Source organism: Bos indicus x Bos taurus, chromosome 22 (assembly GCF_003369695.1).
Source record: "Bos indicus x Bos taurus breed Angus x Brahman F1 hybrid chromosome 22, Bos_hybrid_MaternalHap_v2.0, whole genome shotgun sequence".
NCBI classification, from domain to species: domain Eukaryota; kingdom Metazoa; phylum Chordata; class Mammalia; order Artiodactyla; family Bovidae; genus Bos; species Bos indicus x Bos taurus.
The window spans coordinates 32,076,652-32,096,107 of NC_040097.1; the positions used below are offsets into that span (position 1 = coordinate 32,076,652).

General features: G+C 41.4%; 1 protein-coding gene across 1 annotated transcript in view; it reads left to right on the forward strand.

Annotated features, from left to right (window-relative positions):
• GXYLT2 (glucoside xylosyltransferase 2) overlaps positions 1-18,662 on the forward strand; it is an 85,557-nt gene extending 66,895 nt beyond the window's left edge. The window contains exons 6-7 of the mRNA XM_027522714.1: positions 8,246-8,418; positions 13,254-18,662. Of these exons, the coding sequence (XP_027378515.1) occupies positions 8,246-8,418; positions 13,254-13,436 (356 nt within the window). The 3' untranslated portion in view covers positions 13,437-18,662. The remainder of the gene's footprint in view (positions 1-8,245; positions 8,419-13,253) is intronic.
• Positions 18,663-19,456: the final 794 nt, after the last annotated feature.

Consider the following 19,456-nt stretch of genomic DNA (forward strand, 5'->3'; position numbering starts at 1 on the left):
ATGAGAACCATCTCTGGGCAGCTGCTCAGGACCAAAGCTGATTTCTTCATCCCTCAGAGGCCTCGGGATATCTGTCTTATTGCTTCTGCTCATCTGATTCCATTCCATCTCTCCAGCAATATTCTTTGCTTGTATATGGCCCAACATCAGGTCAACAGAACCTTACAAGTCCATACCAGTGATAATAGGTTTTGTTTTTTTCTTTTTTTTTTTTTTATGTCTTAGATTCTTGAAGGAGAGAAAGACAGAGAGGGAGATTGTTCTGGTCCAGCCTATCAACTGATTCTCAGCCAGCTCTAAACCAGTTTTATTTTTTTGGATGAGGAGACTGCCCTTGTTCCGGTCATGAGGGGCCAGAGGAACAAGATCACGTGCCTTTCTCCTCTCTCAAACATGACTATGGTCATGACAAACATGACCATCTCAAACTGGATCTGTCCCTTCTTCAGAAACAGTTTCTAGAACAGTGCGTGTGGGCAGGAGAGGAAATGAAATCAGCTAAGTACAGATGACAAGGCAGGACATCCCACCACAGTAGAAGTGGTAGGGTTCTGTCCCGGAAGAGAGAGAGGAGCTGAAACACAAGGGGAGTATGTACGTAGATCGTCCATGAGTTGAATCTGATACAAAGGAGTCAGGAGGATTTTCTGGGGCCACAGGGAGCAGGACACCCAGTCACATGGAACAAGCTTCTTCAGAGGCCCAGGCAGGCCGTGTGCTCTCATCCTGTCTGGGTCACTGGGGTTTTGCACCTGGTGGACAACCACACTATTTACTCACCCACCAAAAACACCCAACAGCTGGCAGTTATGCGTGTGTTTTGGGGTGGACAGGCCCAGTTATTTGGTTTTAGGCCTGTCCTGGAAACTGATAACAGATCATTGTCTGGGAAATTCATGAACTCTGATCTGAAGTGCAAGAATGAAGATTGTTGGGTCCTTGTGAGAGAGCGTTGTGTCTACTTTGTCTTCATCAAGTGATTGCAGTGCGAGTCTTAGCACCTTAAATGGTGCTTCAAAGACCAAATGGAGTTGGTCTTCAGAGGTGTATTGACTGGTTGGAGGAATGGGATTAATAGACTGAAGTGAAAGAGGGAAGGAAATCAAAGAGAAAGAGCACAGTCAAGAATGTGAGAGGAAGGGATGGTGGGAAGAGAAAGGAGAGGAAGAAAGCAGAGAAAGGGGAGAGATACAGAGGCTAGAGGAAGGTATAAGCTTTTGTTCTCCCATTCAGCAGCTATCTTTTGAGTACCTACTGGGTGCCAGCCCCAGGGCTAGGCAGTGGGCATATGGCAGCAAACAGAGGGCACAGAGTTCCTCCTTTTATGAAACCTACCTTTTATTGGAGAAGGCAATGGCACCCCACTCCAGTACCCTTGCCTGGAAAATCCCATGGACAGAGGAGCCTGGTGGGCTGCAGTCCATGGGGTCGCTAAGAGTCAGACACGACTGAGCGACTTCACTTTCACTTTCCACTTTAATGCATTGGAGAAGGAAATGGCAACCCACTCCAGTATTCTTGCCTGGAGAATCCCAGGGACGGGGGAGCCTGGTGGGCTGCCGTCTATGGGGTTGCACAGAGTTGGACACGACTGAAGCGACTTAGCAGCAGCAGCAACCTTTTATTGGGAGAGATTGACTTGCACAGAATAGAAACGAGTCATTCAGAATCACCAACTGTGATCAGTACTGTGAAGGAAACAAGTGTGGGGTTGAGTGAGCTACTGTCAGGGCTGGGGAGAAAGGGTTGCTTCTTCAGATTGTGTGATCAAAGGTGACTTCATGGAGGAACGAATTGCCCTTTTCTTGAACAATGTGCATTTTGGAAGAAGGAAGAAGAGGAGGCTGGGAAAGCTTAGTTTCAGAATAAGACATTAAAAAACAAAACAACAAATTGCTCTGAGGAGTGCAAACAGCCTCCGATCTGTTGATAGAATATAGTAAGTAGCAAGCTTATTTCACCAGGAAGTTAAAAATGATCAAACTTTTCAATCATCTTAGAGACTCCAAGAGTAGGAAATGATCAGAAATTTAAGGAGTGATCAATTCACATAGTCCTTTACAAATAGTTAGAAGGCTGTGGAAATAAATGTAGACTCCTTAAGGGATCACTAAGGTGTTTTAATCTCATAAATAATCAATTAATGACCTGCTTTATCTATATATAATGGAGAGGAAAAATAGCAAAGACCCAGAGAGATTGGCTGGAAATTTTTTTTTAATAAATTGCAGCAGTTTAAAGCACTGGGGATTTGGAATTTAAAAACCATTCACTGTATTATTTCCTCTGCTGCTGCTGCTGCTAAGTCGCTTCAGCCGTGTCCGACTCTGTGCAACCCCATAGACAACAGCCCACCAGGCTCTGCCGTCCCTGGGATTCTCCAGGCAAGAATACTGAAGTGGGTTGCCATTTCCTCCTCCAATGCATGAAAGTGAAAATTGAAAGTGAATTCGCTTAGTCGTGTCCGACTCATAGCTACCCCATGGACTGCAGCCTACCAGGCTTCTCCATCCATGGGCTTTTCCAGGCAAGAGTACTGGAGTGGGGTGTCACTGCCTTCTTCAATTATTTACTCAACAGTGGAAAAAAAAAATAACTTGCACATTTCATGGTGCTGTCATTTTTTAAACATTAGGTTTTGACAGCTGTGATAATCTTGCTTAAACTAGATTCATTTCGGGATAGTTATTGATTATGTGCCAAATTACCATGAGTAATCCGTATGACATGTTCATCAGCTGATCTTAGAAGTTTACCATCTTCAACCCACCCCAGGATGCCGGTGTACCCCTTCTCCTCCTCCTTCACACATTAACTACTTGGAGGTTTCACAGTGTAACCCACATCAAATGTATCTGTGAATAAAAAAGCAAATCTGGTTTTTTTTTTTTTAACTTTTTATTTTATATTGGAATATAGCTCATTATGGGCTTCTCAGGTGATGCTAATGATAAAGAATCCACCTGCCAATGCAGGAGACGTAAGAAACACTGGTTCGATCCATGGGTCAGAAACATCCCCTGGAGGAGGTCATGGCAGCCCATTGCAGTACTCTTGCCTGGAGAATCCCACGGACAGAGGACCCCAGTGGTCTACAGTCCATAGAGTCGCAAAAGAGTCAGACATGACTGAAGTGACTTCGTATGCATAGCTGATTAACAATGTTGTGATTGTTTCAGATGAACAGCTAAGGGACTCAGCCATGCTCCCCCAAACTCCCCTCCCACCCAGGCCACACATCTGTTATTTTTGCCTGTGCACACTTGATTGGCCTTTCTTTTACTAACAGCACCCGGTTTTCTCAGGGGAATTTCTCAGGGAACTCTTTCCCCATCCCATGCTGTCTTAGAGCCTGCCCGGCCCTGACTTGCACTAAACCATCAGACCATCTCCTGGGAACCTGAGTCTGGGACTCCAAGAGCAGAAAGTAGGCAAGGCTGGTTCATCCTGACAGCAGTGCTGAGAAGCTGACATTCATTAGTCTTGGATCCCGGGAGCTGCCCCACTTACTGCCCTGGTCCAGCTTTCTCTCTGATTTGAGGAGCTGTGCTGTGTGTGCTTAGCTGCTCAATCGTGTCCGCCCTTTGCAACCCCATGGACTGTAGCCCACCAGGCTCCTCTGTCCGTGGTGATTCTCCAGGCAAGAATACTGGAGTGGGTTGCCACACCCTCCTCCAGGGGATCTTCCCAACCTAGGGATCGAACCCAGGTCTCCCGCATTGCAAGTGGATCCTTTACCATCTGAGACACCAGGGAAACCAAATTTTTTTTTTGTTCAATGAGCTATCTCCTCTCTTTCCAAAGGAAAAAAATTATTTTGCCTCACAAGTTAGAATTACAGTTGGTTACTTGCAACCTAATACATAGATTTATATTTCTTGACTATCTTAGGTCAAAGAAGTCTATTTATATGACAACGTTCCTACCATTAGCTTACCCTTTTGCAGAAATTGAGTTGCTCTGAAAAATTAAATGCCTTATCTTTTCTAAAACACACTCTGATGTCCCAACTCTTCACCATCATCAGGCTATTTTCTCCTCCTTAAAAGCTCTTCCAGGCTTCTATTTCTGTCAGAATCCTATCCTTACTATATGTCTGAGTTTAAATAAAGCTTTACTGAAATGCCTTCCTTTCTATGAACTCTGATAAAACGTGTTCATTTCTATACTATCTCCCTTACAAGAGAATAAATTCCCCAAGGGCAGAGGCAGCGCCTTATCACCCACTGACACCAGTGCCTTGCATTGTGGTGAACAAATCTGTGTTTCAATTCTGTTCTCAATGTGTTTTGCATTTCTTTCCCTGGAACGTTCTGAAGGGAAGGTAAACAGGTTAATTGAATTCTCTCTGGGGCCAAATTTCACATGTGGCTTTCAATAGCTGGGATTCTTAGCTGGTCTTTAGGAGATCTACACAACCCTAAACTTGTAAGCAAATATTCTTCGTATATTTTTCCAAAGGCAGAATCGAAAGCCTTCATGAGATTCCCAGAGAGGTCTGCGACTCCTAAAAGGTTACAAAAGCCTGGCCACCTGCAGGTCTAGAGGCAATTGCTGAAAAACATTTACCAACCACGTACTATGTGTCAGGAACTATGCTAGGCTCCTTCCGTGTAAGTTATCTTGTTTTATCCTTCTAGCAGCCTAATGAGGTAGTACTTGTTATAGCAATAACAGTGTTAATAGTAATGACTGCAGCTCACATGACCGGTGTGCCTCCTATGTGCTGAGCACTGTTCCAAGTACTTCTAGACATGAACTCATTTAATACGCCCTCAAATCCTACAAGTGATATGTACAATTCTTCCCCCTTTCACAGATGATGAAGCTGAGGCCCAGAAAAAATTGTGTAATTTGCTTGAGTTCATGCAACTCATGGCAGAGTGCTGGTGTTCAGTCTTAACAGATTGACTCCAGAACTTGCTCTCAGCCTCTCTGCTGTTAGGTTGTGAGTGACACATGATAAGGGCTTCCCTGGTGGCTCAGTGGCAAAGAATCCGCCTGTCAATGCAGGAGACGAGGGTTCAGTCCCTGGGTGGGGAAGATCCCCTGCAGAAGGATGTGGCAACCCACTCTAGTTTTCTGGTCTGGGAAATCCCACGGACCGAGGAGTTTGGAGGGATACAGTCCCTGGGGTTGCAAAAGAGTCAGACACGACTTAGCAACTAAACAAGTGCTCCTAAACTGAAGTCAAGCTTTTCAGCAAATCACCCAAGGTTTTAGAGCTAGAAGATGGTAGAAGTCCATTTTGAACCTACTGAATGTATGAATCTGTCTCACTTCAAATCCTTTTGGAAGTTTCAGAAGGGTAGATTTTAATTCTTCACTAAATGTTTAATTGAATTCGCCTATGAAGCCATCTAGTCCCGGACTTTGTTGGAAGATTGTTAATCACAGTTTGCATTTCACTACTTGGGATTGGTCTGTTCATATTTCCTATTTCTTTCTGGTTCAGTCCTAGAAGGTTGTACCTTTCTGAGAATTTCTCCGTTTCTTCTAGGTTGTCCATTTTATTGACATACAGTTGCTCATAGTAGTTGCTTATGATCCTTTGTATTTCTGTGGTGTTCATTGCAACGTCTCCTTTTTAATGTCTAATTTTATTGATTTGAATCCTCTCCCTTTTTTTCTTGATGAATCTGGCTTATGGTTTATCAGTTTTGTTTTTATCTTCAGAGAACCAACTTTTAGTCTTGTTGGTCTTTGCTATTGTTTTCTTCATCTCCACTTCATTTTTTTCTGCTCTGATCTTTATGATTCCTTTCCTTCTACTAAGTTTGGGCTTTGTTTGTTCTTTCTCTAGTTGCTTTAGGTGTAAGATTAGGTCATTTATTTGAGACTTTTATTGTTTGTTGAGGTAAGATTGTATTACTATAAACTTACCTCTTAGAACTGCTTTTGCTGTGTCCCATAGGTTTTGGATTGTTGTGTTTTCATTGTCATTTGTCTCTTGGTATTTTTTAATTTCCTCCTAATTTCTTCAGTGATTCATTGGTTATTTAGTAACATATTGTTTAGCCTCCGGGAGTTTGTGTTTTGCCTTTGAACAATGCCCTAAATGGGCTTGGTCTTCTAAGGCTGCAAAGAGAGGAAAAATTTGGGGATTTTTGTTTGTTTGTTTGGGGGGTTGTGTGAGTGTGTGTGAGTGTGTGTGTGTGTGTGTGTGTGAGTGTGTAGGAGTAGTAGAATCCTTTCACTACTTAGGAGGAGGCAAAAACATTTATCACCAACCTTAAACTCCAAGAAGGCAGGACCTGTACACATAGCAAGCATTCAATAAATATGTGTTGATTCCATCAACCCATGTGTTTACCAAATCAGAGATAGGGTCTAGGGCAGTTCATTCAGCAGAGATTATTGGCAGGTGCTTAAGCAGGGGCTGCAAATCCAAAAGACTAGGGAGGTATCAGAAAGGAGTGAAGTGACTCTTTGGGTTATAAGGGGCAGCTGTTGTGCTGGCGTCAGGCTGCAGTTCAGAAGCACAAAAGTACATTTAGATATTTTCACTCCCACCATCCTCACATCCAACCTCTGCACTCAAGTACAGGGAAGTCACACAGCTAATAAAGGAACTGGGATTCACATCCTGATAGTATGATTTCAGGATGAGCACCACTCTCCCCCAGGTGTGGATTACATACGTGCAAGCATGGAGGTGAATGCAAGTAAGAGAAGCATCATGGTGGGATGGAGTTCTCCCAAGAAAAGGAAAATCTCACAGTGTTTGTGAACAGTTAGGGATTAGAAGGTGCTTCGGTGTCACAGTGGTCTGTAAGTTTTTCATTTTGTTTTGTTTTTTGGCTGCCCCATGCAGCTTGTAGGATCTTAGTTCCCCGACCAGGGATTAAACCTGCACCCTTGGCAGTGCAAGTTCCAAGTCCTAAACACTGGACTGCCAGGGAATTCCACAGTGGCCTGTAAATTCTGAGGTGGAAATACTACACACCGTCTGCCAGGGGGGATGTATAGTGATGGTTCATTCTTTGCTTTCCATGTTCAAGCTTTCTGTAAATAACCTCTGAGCAGCAGTCCTTTCCATAAGAAGGAAATACCATCAACCTAACCGACAACATATCTTTATAATGCTTTTCTGACATGGGTAATTGATTTGTTCCAAACCTCCTGTGTTCTCACACAAGGTCTTTCTCATGATGAGTGACGCATGTTTGCAGAGAACTTTGATTCATCCTCCTCTAGGCCTAACCCTTAAAGGCACAGGAAGGAGGAGCCAGGAAGCTTGAGGGTTATGAACTTTTTGCTAATTTTATAATCCTAGTCACCAAGAGGAAATTTACTGAGTCCAACAGGATCGGAGCTGAGTTTCTTGACCTTGGCACTGCTACTGTGGTGGGGGCTGTGTTGTTCATTGAGGATGTTTAGAGCATCCCTAGTCTCAACGCACTAGATACCAATAGCAGCCTCACCTGTGATGACCAATGTCTCCCTCCAGACACTGCCAGATGGCCCTGAGAGACTGGAGTAGCATCACCCCTGGCTAAGAACCTGTGACTTAGAGATGCAGACACACAAGTACACAACGGACATGACATGCTCACCCACAGCGTACATAGTCACCAGGACATGGGGACTTCATTTTTTGGGGGGGTTGGAGAACTCTTCTTGGTTTGCTTTTTCGTTGGATGGGTTGTTTTTTGTTTTGCTATTGTAGTGTTTTGTTTGTTTGTTTTCCTTCATTTTGTTTCTATTGGTTGCTTGCCTTTTAATCTGAAGAGGAACCTTTGCTTCACTCTTGACTCTAATTTTTTGTGTTGGTCCATTTCACAAAACCTTTTCAAAGAGTTGATTGTAACCGCTAACACCATAGGCCACAGATGAGTGCTTGGCATTTTACACGAGCTTTTAAAAAATTGAATCATCAATAATAGGGCAATCCTATTACATCTGTCTTGTGGATGAGGAAACTGAAACACAGGTGATTAAGTCACTGGACCTGGGCTGCACTGTTTTTGATCTACAGAGTTGGGTTTCTCTCCCAGGCTGTCTGCTGCCATTGTTTGCCTTCTTGTCCAAGACGCTGTATTACCCTCCTCTTTGGGGTAAGGCCCCCAACATCACTAATGCATGACCCTTCAATTCCTGAACTCAGACTGTTAACAAACATGGCAAAACCTGGGCTACGAGTTACCACTCACTCACGTGCTTTGAAATCCTGTGTGGTGTGCCGTTTATGGAAATGTTGGTTTCATCACTGGCACTGATTGTGTCTTTCTCTTGTCACCTCCAGAGTGTCTCTACGTGTTCCCCTGCCAGTGGAACTACCGTCCTGATCACTGCATGTATGGAAGCAATTGCAGAGAGGCGGAGCGGGAAGGTGTGTCTGTCCTGCACGGAAATCGAGGTGTCTACCATGACGAGAAGCAGCCAACTTTCAAAGCACTCTATGAGGCGATCCGAGACGTAAGTGTGTTCCCGTCCCCGTTCAGCAGGCTTATCAGTGTGATGCAGTGCATGCGCTTTGGTCACCCATCACTTTGAAGGTCAAATAATTCCTCAGAAGCACTGAATTACACCAGTTTTCCCCAACGTCTGTCACATTACGCATTACGCCTCTTGCTACCTGATACTGTACCTTACTCACTCTTGACTTACTATTTCCAAGTAAGTCACTCATTTTTTCCCCTGAAATAAGTTCGCTGAAGGTGGAAATGTCCTATCAGAAAGAGAAACCCTGTGCCATTTGCCATAATAAAGGATCATAGGTCAGGGTAAACATAATATTAATACAATAAAAATAAAATTATATTATTCAACTCAAGCTAAGCATGTTGCCTGGTTGCCAGCTCCAGCCTGTTGAATGAACAAGTTTCAAGGTGGTCAGTTAGGCAAGGAGCCAAACCGAAGTAACAGTCAAGTCCTGCCTGCTATAACTCACATACTTTGGAAATGCAGCTTTCCACATTGCCTTTCACCTTGAAGTTGCTGGGGGAAAACCAGCAACAGCTACTTTCAGAGATTTCTCTTTTGAAACTTTCATTCCAAAAAACAGGACTATAGGGGTCATCCAACTTGGGCCAATTATTGGGCCAAATCTGGTCTGTTTTTGTAAGACATGTGGGGTAAGAATGGTTCTTAAAGAGTTGGGAAAAAATGAACAGAAGAATAGTTTGTGACATAAGAAAGTTTTGTGAAATTCAAATTTCTTCATTCATAAATAGAGTCGTGTCAGAGCATAGTGACAACCATTCATGTATGTATTGTCTGTGGCCACTTTTATGCTGCAGAAGCAGAAATGAGTCACTGTGATAGACTGTATGACCCACAGAATCTGAAACATTTATTGTCTAGCCCTTTACAGCAAAAAATTGCCAATCCCTGACATATAGCCTATAGATTTTATTAGAGGGTTTTTTCCTTGGGTTTCCAAGAACCCTCATGATTCATGAACGGGCTTGGTAGGGGTGAAGTGGGAGTGAGCCCTGCAATATAGTAATATTTCATACATTTTTGCATGTATGAAAATAGGCATTTTGCAAAGCTGCCAATAAGCAAGACATAAGAGACCACTGATTCAATCCCTGGGTCGGGAAGATCCCCTGGAGGAGGGCATGGCAACCCACTCCAGTATTTTTGTCTGGAGAATTCCATGGACAGAGGAGCCTGGTGGGCTACAGTCCATAGGGTCACAAAGAGTCGGACGCAACTAAAGCCACTTAACACGCATGCATGCAAAGAGAATCCCAGAGAATTCCAATTCTAGAATCCCCAGAATTGTCTTCTATGGAGGGAAAATATTTCACATACCTATCAGCTAATATTCTTTCTTCCCCAGGTTCCTGCTGATTTAATTACATAGAAAATGTGTTCTGTACTTAGTGATATCACATTTCGGTATTCAGACACTGACTCCAGGTGCAAACCCATTCAGGAGTACACATGGAAGTTAAAGAAAGCTGCCGCAGACGTGGACATCAGAACCACGCCTTCGGTTGTTCTGTGTCTATCAGCCCTGGTCTGGGATTGAGCAACTGTGCTTCTAGAATTACAATCTCTCTTGTTTGTTTTCTGGGTGGATCAGAAAATAGGCCAAATAAATGTTTCATAAAGGAGCCTGGCTAATACACTAACTGAGTTTCCTCAGTTGGGCCTAAGAAGACAATTCTTCAATTCTCATTCATTTCAATCAGGACTGTCACTAACTCCATCCTGAAACTCGAGTAAAGATGGACAGACTTCATCATAAAAGACATATTTCTTCACTCCACCACTGTGTACTATAGTGCAGTCCGGTCAGGGCATCAGTAGACCTGGGTTCAGATCCCAATATTATCACTTTCTGCTGCTTAGTTACTAGCTCTCTGTTCTTGCCTTTTGCTGTTATTGTTCAGTATGTAAGTCATGTCCAACTCTTGCCGACCCCATGGACTATAGTACTCTAGACTCTATGGGATTCTCCAGGCAAGAGTACTTGAGTGGGTTGCTGTTTCCTTCTCCAGGGGAGTTTTCCTGGACCAAGGATCAAACCCACATCTCCTGTATTGGCAGGCAGATTCTTTACCACTCAGCCACCAGGGAAGCCTCTTCTTGCCTTACTGGGCCTCAGTTTCCTCATCTGTGAAATGGAGATAATATTTTCTAAAAGGTGTTGTTAGAATTCAACATAATGATGGTGTTTACACTTTTCAGTACAGTGCCTGATGTAGAGTTGTGTTCAACAGTTAGTAGAAGTTGTTTGCCTGATAACAGGGTCACACTTTTTTTTTCTTACCTCTCACTCTACGTTTTTTCCTTTCTTTCTTCTTCTCTGAAAATATCCCCCTCTCCTCCCTCTTCCTTCTTTCCTTCCCTTCTCTTTCTTTCCCTCCTCCTATACCATCCCATCCCCTCCCCTTTTCTCCCCTCAACTCATGTTCACATACCCTAACCCTGGGTGTATGTTTCTGTAAAGGGGAAGTATGATCTGCTCGCACTATGACCCAAGGAAAGTTAGGTACCAAGCAGACATCCTGCCAGTGACTTTTTCAACAATCATCTGTGAAGAGCCTGTTTAATGTAGGAACAGTCTAGGTTCTAGGAAACTCAGAAATCAACAAGACCAAAAACGATAAAACCTGCTTCTCATGAAGCATATGTTCTGGGTGGATGAAGCCAGACAATATTCGTATAAACCAAGAAATAATAAAAGTCCTTTCAGACAGTGAGAGATTAAAAGGTGACCAGAGCAGGGTAATGGCTATCCTGGATGGAGAGGAGGATTCACAAGCTCAGGTCCTCAGGGATGCCTCTGCCCAGCCTGAGCCTTGATCCCTGGGGGCAGCCCTGGGGAAATCTAGGGAGAGATCCTGCCAAGTAGAAGAAATAATGTGGAAAAGTCCCTGAGGCAGGAATAAGTTTGTGGGAAGAGGCTGCAGTAACCAGAATGACCAGAAAAGGGGAATGAGCAGGAGATGAGCATAGAGAGTTCCAGATCTCATTGAACATCTGGGGAAAGAGAGGAGTTTGAATCTTATTCTAATTGCAGTGGGAAGCCCCTGCAAGAAAATGATGTGCTCTGATTTATGCTTTAAAAATACCTGCTTGGTAACTGGTGGAAGGGCTGCAACAGTGAAGACTCAAAGGCTCCTTATGAGGCTGATTACAACCATCCAGGCGAGAGAGGGGGCCAGCAGGTACTTGTGCGGTATTAGGAGGATGGGAGGAAGGGGCCGGATTCCACATACGTTGCGGAGACAGAGTTGACAGCACTTGCTGATGGACTAGATGAAGGATATGGGGAAAGAGAGGAATCAGAGATGAATCCATTGTTTCGACCTCTTTTCCTATCACTGGGGGAGACAGTAGTGGAAAGTTTTCGTTCATGCTAAATGTATCTGACTCTTTGTGATTCCATGGACTGTAGCCCGACAGGCTCCTCTGTCCACGGGATTGTCCCAGCAAGAATACTGGAGTGGGATGCCATTTCCTATTCCAGGGGATTCCCGACCCAGAGATCAAACCGGCTTCTGCGTCTCCGGCATTGCCTGCATCTGCAGGTAGATTCTTTACCGCTGAGCCATCTGGGAAACTGCAGAAGAAGTCTCTCAGTGGTCTAAATTGTTTTGTGAAAGAAAAAGTGTTCCAAACATAGTCTCGGACAGAACCTTAACCTCCTTTTGGGAAGAAAATCACATTTCTGATAAACTCGGTTAAGCAATATTTCTGATAAACTTTAATGGATTAAAACTTGTTTTGGGAAACTACACACCCACCCACTCTGCTGTCAGGCAATAGTATTCTGACTTTTCATCATTCTTGTTTTCCTTTTTTTTTTTCTTTCTCTAGTCTTTTTGTTTAAAATGTCCTTGCCAACAGTGAATCTTTGACTTGACCTAATGGGAGGCCTTTTCCCTTTTGCTGAGATTGTAATAAAACTTTGACTCATGCTCATGATTAGGTAGTCTGAAAGATTTGTTTGGGAGAATACAGACATATTCCATAGGAAAGCAGGATAATCTTTTTAAAGTATGAAGTGAGATAAAACCAACAACAAATATTCAGTTCACTGATGATACATTTCACTAGTAGTTGTTAAACTCGACTTCATGAGATCACTATAGTTCCTTTATTAAGATTGCTATAAAGGCAAAGAAATATGAAGAATTCAGTGTTTTATTGTAGTAGATTTCAAGTATATACTTGAATTTTTTTTCAATTTTATTGAAATATAGTTGATTACAATGTTGTGTTCTTCTGTACAGCAAAGTAATTCAGTTATACATACGTGTTTTTTTTTCTTATTCTTTTCCATTATGGTTTGTCACAGAATATTGAATATAATTCCCTGTGCTGTACAGTTAAGATCTTGTTGTTTATACTCAAATCTTGATCTACTCAGCAAGAGCATGGTATATCGAATATCCTGTTCTGGGAAATACATTGGGATGGTCAGAAGGTTCCTTTGGGCTTTTCCATAAGATGGTATGGAAAAAGCCCAAACGAACTTTTTGTCAACCCAATATTTGACTCTTAAATTTTAAGAGCTTTTAGAACACAAATAAATCATCTTTTAAAAAAAAAAAAAAGTAAAGACACTGAGCCCCCAAAAGGGTAAATGATGGCCTGGGGTTGCACAGGATTGAATCGGGGTTTGAACTTTGGTCCTGGGAGGTCCTTTCCACTGTATCTAAAAACATACCAACTGTGACTGCGTGTTTCCAGTAATTCCCTGTGTCATTTCCCAGTAAGTTATTTCCTTTTTAAATGGCATTTGAGTAACTAAAATAAACTTTTCCTTTTTTTTTCCACTCATCTTTCAGTTTCCCTTTCAAGACAATCTCTTTCAATCCATGTATTACCCTCTTCAGCTGAAGTTTTTGGAGACTGTGCACACTTTATGTGGACGAATTCCACAAGTTTTTCTGAAGCAAATTGAGAAAACAATGAAAAGGGCCTATGAGAAACACGTCATCATCCATGTTGGCCCCAACCAGATGCACTGAGTCACAAGTCAATTAGGCATCTCATGAACAAGGAAATATTCATCTTCAAGCTGCCTGGATCTCTTTTATGTGAATATTTCATGGTGCTCTATGACAATTGAGTTTTAAAAGCCTTGTTAAATATTGCTAAATTAGTTGCCCCTAAAAGGAAATATGCTTTAGGTTTTTCCTAATATGCTATTTATCTCTCTGTTGTTTTTTTTAGTGGTATTATTGCTCACTTAACATTGTTGAAGCAGGTTGAGCTAGCTGTGAAAAGGAACTCTCGTGAGCCCTCCAGTTCCCAAGTGTCAAGAGACAATGGCAGTGACATCTGTTGTGGTGTATTTTATCCAATTTTCTTGAGACTCTTTCTATGCAATTGGTTCCCCCCACTCCTTGTTATAAAAGTAATACATGCTTATTATAAAGCAAACAAACTTTAAAAAATTTTAGAGGGTCTATAGGTCAGTGGACCAAAATCAAGATGAGATTAGCCATAATCCTATCAACTAGGGAAAAGATTTTTTAGTGTAGTCTCATCTAGCCTTTTTCCCCCTACTTCTGTATTTATTTGCTGCTTGTCTTTTCCATCATATAACGTATCTAAAACAGGTAGTCTAAGTAAAACTTGAACCCTATGCTGAGATTTATTATGTAGGAGACTAAAAATTTAGACAAAATGATTATGTTTACAGTGCTTTATTTAAAATGTGTCTGGGACAGAGAAGCTCATCAAGATTAGGAGACCGCTTGAGATGAGATTAAGGGAGTACAAGCTGTGCACACACCCTAGGTTTGTCAGAGATCCCACCATTGAACCATTGTTATAAAGAAAGTGAAAGTGAAGTCCCTCAGTCCACTCTTTGCGACCCCATGGACTATAGCCCACCATGCTTCTCTGTCCATGGGATTTTCCAGGCAAGAGTATTGGAGTGGGTTGCCATTTCCTTCTCCAGAGGATCTTCCCGACCCAGGGATCGAACCCAGGTCAACCCCTCATCAATTCTTTAAGGTTGAGGCACTTAGTTTTCAGGCAGGAGCCAGCTATGTCCCCCTTTGCCTGGCAAAGTAATAAAGCTATCCTTTTCTACTTAAAAAATAATATGGGAGGAGCATTCAATTTTAGCTAATTGGGCAGTGATAAAGGGTGAAGCCTATCTGGGTTTTGTTTTTTTGGTTTTTTTTTTAAGAAAAATTGTTTGTTGTTGTTTAGTCGCCAAGTTGTGTTCAACTCTTTGAGACCCCAAGGACTGCAGCATGCCAGGCTTCCCTGCCCTTCACTATCTCCCAGAGTTTGCTCAAACTCCTGTCCATTGAGTCAGTGATCCTATCCAAGCATCTTTTCCCCAGTCATAAGACATGTCTATTCAGCCTCTGAAAGGAGAAATTCAGTAGTGATGTTAAACCTAAGCAGTCTGTTTAGCAGAGATGTGATTTTGTGTTTGAAAGTGAAAGTGAACGTGAAGTCGCTCAGTTGTGTCTGACTCTCTGCGACCCCAGGGACTGTAGCCTACCAGGCTCCTCTGTCCATGGGATTTCCCAGGCAATAGTACTGGAGTGGATTGCCATTTCCTTCTCCAGGGGATCTTCCCGACCCAGGGATCAAACCTGGGTCTCCTGCATCATAGACAGACGCTTTACCGTCTGAGCCAAACAAAAGCATTTTATCTCTACTTTGGTAGGTGTGGCTGTGTCTCTTTAAACTCTTGGGCAATAGGTGGAAATTAAAGGCCAAGTTGGAATATAATGTGTACAAATAAACAGTTCAATGGATTCCACTGGCAAGAAAATTCGTCTTCCTGCCAGCCTTAGAAAGATCTCAGTTGTTTTTTTTTTTCCTTCTCTAGGGTTATCTAGCTGTGAGCCAAGGAACCAGGCAGGTCTTATCACCTAGCTACAGTACAGGAAGTTCTATATTCTTTACCCAAAGGGATCTAACTTAATCCCTAGTGGCTGCTATTAGCATAAGGGCATTTTGCATAATGCTTTATTATCTCTCCAAACATGTGCATAATTGATCTCCTTGATGTTTGCAACAGCCTAATGAACTTGGTAGGGACCTGCATCATCTCCACTGGGCAAATAAGGAAATTGTAATACAAGGAAACATATCCAATGTCATTACTGTTCTATAAGATGCATAGATATGTATAAGATACATCCTGTTTTACAGAGAAATTTTGAGGAACAAAAATTTTTATTTTTCATCACAGACAGCTATCTGAAGGTTTAAAAGGAAAATGTTTTGTTTTGGTAATGCAAATATGATAGATATCCTATATATTGGAAGGCAGTAGGATATCATAGGGCTTCCTTGGTGGCTCAGATGGTAAAGCGTCTGCCTGCAATGCAGGAGACCCGGGTTTGATCCCTGGGTTGGGAAGATCCCCTGGAGAAGGAAATGACAACCCACTCCAGTACACTTGCCTGGAAAATCCCATGGATGGAGAAGCCTGGTAGGCTACGGTCCATGGGGTCACAAAGAGTTGGACACAACTGAATGATGGGTTCTATAACAGCAGAAAAAGTCTTACCATGAAAAAAAAAACTACAAAAACCTCAGCACTACCAAAGAATGTATCAGGATCAATCAACATTAGGATCATCAACACTACTGTAGCAGTGTACAGTAGTAACAAATTTAAATCTAAACTGGTTGAGTAATAACCCATACTTTCCTTTTGACAAGTTGGATGGCCTGTGGTTTGTTATTTATGTTAAGGGAAATTACCATTATGATGTGAAACTCTATCTTTGCTGTTGTATTTTATGTTTCCTCATTTTACCACTAAAGGTGACATCATTCATTATTTGATTTCTAAAGCCTGTGGGAGAATTTCTGGATTGTTTTTGGATGGGGAAAATGTATCCTGTGTACCCACAAATGGAGTTTTGGTCAAAGAGCCAGGATGTGAGATGATTCCCTGACTTCCATTCAGGTTTTCTTCCTACTTGTTCAATATGGCCTCTAACCCCCACCGATGCTATTCAGATTTGTTGGTCGCTTATAGTCCAGCGTTCTTGCCTGGAGAATCCCAGGGACGGTGGAGCCTGGTGGGCTGCCGTCTCTGGGGTCGCACGGAGTTGGACACGACTGAAGCGACTTAGCAGCAGCAGCAGCAGCAGCATAGACCTGAAGTAGTTTCTTTCCTCTCTTGGCAAGCCCCACAAAAACATCTGCTTGTAAAGACCTGAAATACAGCGATGCATTTTCCTCATGAGCCAGGTTTACCCACAACTTTCAATTATTGGTTCTAGTCTAAAGATACACAATAGGGTTTCCAGCAAAGATCAGTGATAAGACTCTAGAACATTCTAGAATGATGCATTATGAGACCATGAATCCTTAGAATTTAGTGTGGTTTTCTGCTTTGAAATTCCTTTGCTGTATTCTGAAAAATGTTAGATGAGTTTGGTGGAGAATTTAGAAAAACTGATCTTCCAACCCCCCTGCCTAAAAGTGCTAATTATTTTCTATAGTTAGCATGTTACCCGTGTGGCAGTATTTTCTCTACTTTTGATAATTTCCATAAAACTACTGCATTAACGCCTTTGAAATATGATAACCACAGATTTTAATACAGCGAACTCCTGAAACTTGTGGTCTGAAGTCTGCCAAAAAGTGACACTGTCCCATCTGGCACATTGCTCATCTGTGGGATGAGCTTGAGACTGGGTTCTTTCTACCCTCCTATCTTGACCTGTCCTTTCCTGGTTTCCTTTAAAATTCTGCTTAATGCATGACTGCAGAGTACCATTGGAGAATGCAAGAACACTTTTTAATAGCAAAATGTAATATTTTTGTGTGCATGGATATTGAGACTTTCAATAGCAAATCACTAGAAATTCTGACCATATTTTTCTTGCTGAGTTTTTCTTTTCCCAATATAAATCTCTGGAATTGTGACTTACATTAGAAATTCCAATATTTGAAAAATTGGCTAGAAAATCTAAGTTTTCTTTCAACTTCCAAAACAACAATTTAGTATTTAGGATATATTGCTCCAAGCTTAACTATTTATTTGAAATGTCTATTCTGTATTCAGTGCTTCCACTCCAAATGGTTGTGACTTTTCCTGAATTTGTTGTCGACATGGATATTTATATGGACTTGTAGAGGTTTGTATTTATTTCATTGCAGTTATGGTGTTTATAAAACAAGCAAGCCATACAAAACCTTATTCACAGTCACAGAATAGTGATCTAATAATGGAGTAATCATTCCAACTCACCCTGAAGATGGTACAACATACATACAAACTTAGGATTAGATATAATACTGCTTAATACTTATACAAAAAAGATGAATCTCATGTGTTGGATAAACCAACATGAACATGATTTCATGATTGAATTCAGAATTATGTTTAATGTCATAAGAGTATAAATCGTGATATCTTCGTTTATTAGTATGGGAAGCAATCGCTTTTATGTCTTTCCATTTCTCTCCTGCTTTTTCATCTTCTTCTTTTTCATTTTTGCCTTTCCCTTCCTGTCTTCGATGTTAGCTTCTCAGTGGGACCCAGATGCAGAGCCACAGCACTTGGGGAATCCCTGTACGGACAGAACTAAGTTCTAATCCTAAAATCAAATCTTTACCGTGACAATTTTCCAAAAACTTTTTAAAAATTGCACAATATGTACACACACGCACCTCACATGTTTTTTAAAGAAAGACCCAGCATTTGTTGCACTCTGCGAATTGAAGAATCATTGATAGTGACACCTGAGCTGAAATCATTTCACAGTTGCTGTGCTGGCATTTATTGGGTTAACCGCCCCCCCTCCCAAAAAAAAAAACAAAAAACAGCTGAACGAACTTTTTGTCCAACCCAATAAAGCTAATGCGATTTCTCTGGCAACTGCAGAAATTTTCACAAGTCAAAACTGGAAATATTCTCTTGAGTCTTCAAGATATAGGCACTTGTGTTTGTATCATCATATGCACGGACGTGTAAGAATCCGATGCCATTTCTGCTTCATCACTTTTACATGTTTGTGTTGTCACTGAAAAGTGCACCCGTTGTTTATTGCTCCCAAGGAGAACCTGAATGCATTTTTTATGTTGGAAAACTTATTTTTAGTGATTTTTCTTTGGGACAAAATGAGCATAATAAAGAACACTCCAATAGAAAAGGAATTATTACAGCAAATTAAAAGGACTGATACATGACTTCCCATCTTGTCATTTTTAAATGCCATTTCCTGTTTTACTTTTTTTAATTAAAAACTTTTTTTAAAAAAGTCTTGTCTTTTGGTGTTATTTTGGAAGTGTGTTTCTTTTCTTTTTTAAGATAATATTAAATAGTAATACTTAAGTCCTTTCAGCTATTAAACAAATTTGGTTTAGCGTGTAGTTTGCCTTTTTAAAAAAAAATCATTAAAAATCTTCTTTGTTTATAAAATACCACACTGGAAGTTATGTTATTTGGATTTTAAAGGTGCTTGGTGTTTGATATACAATGAAGAAAAATCAGAAAATGTGAAAATAGTTCTCATGTTCTTACATTTTATTTTGCAAAAACTGAATCTGACTTATTAGCTAGAAACATAATGAAAAAATAATGTACCAAGAGTTTCGAGTCTGTATAAAGTATTTTTTTTCCTCTAATCCTTAGACTCTTAAAAGTCAGAAGGTATTTTGTTCATTTCGTGAATTTCCTCCTCATATTTTAAAACATTTTAAAATGCTAAGGTATCTGGATATGATAAGGTTTTCTGGAATAACTGGGACCCCACATCAAATAATTATGTTAGATATGAGAGTCAGGCTCTATACTTAGACAACATTGAGTTTAAATCCTAGTTCAGTCATTTTCTGACTGTTTGTGACCTAGACAACTTTGTTTTGTCCAAGCCACGCAGCATCCGGGATCCCAGTTCCTCAGCCAGGGATTGAACCCGCGCCCGCTGCATTTAAAGCACAGAGTCCTAACCACTGGGCAGCCAGGGAAGTTCCTAGGCAAACTTTTTGACTGTCTTAGTGCTTCAAACTTCCCACACACTAGAACAGGGCCGGTGGTTCCTCATGGATTGTT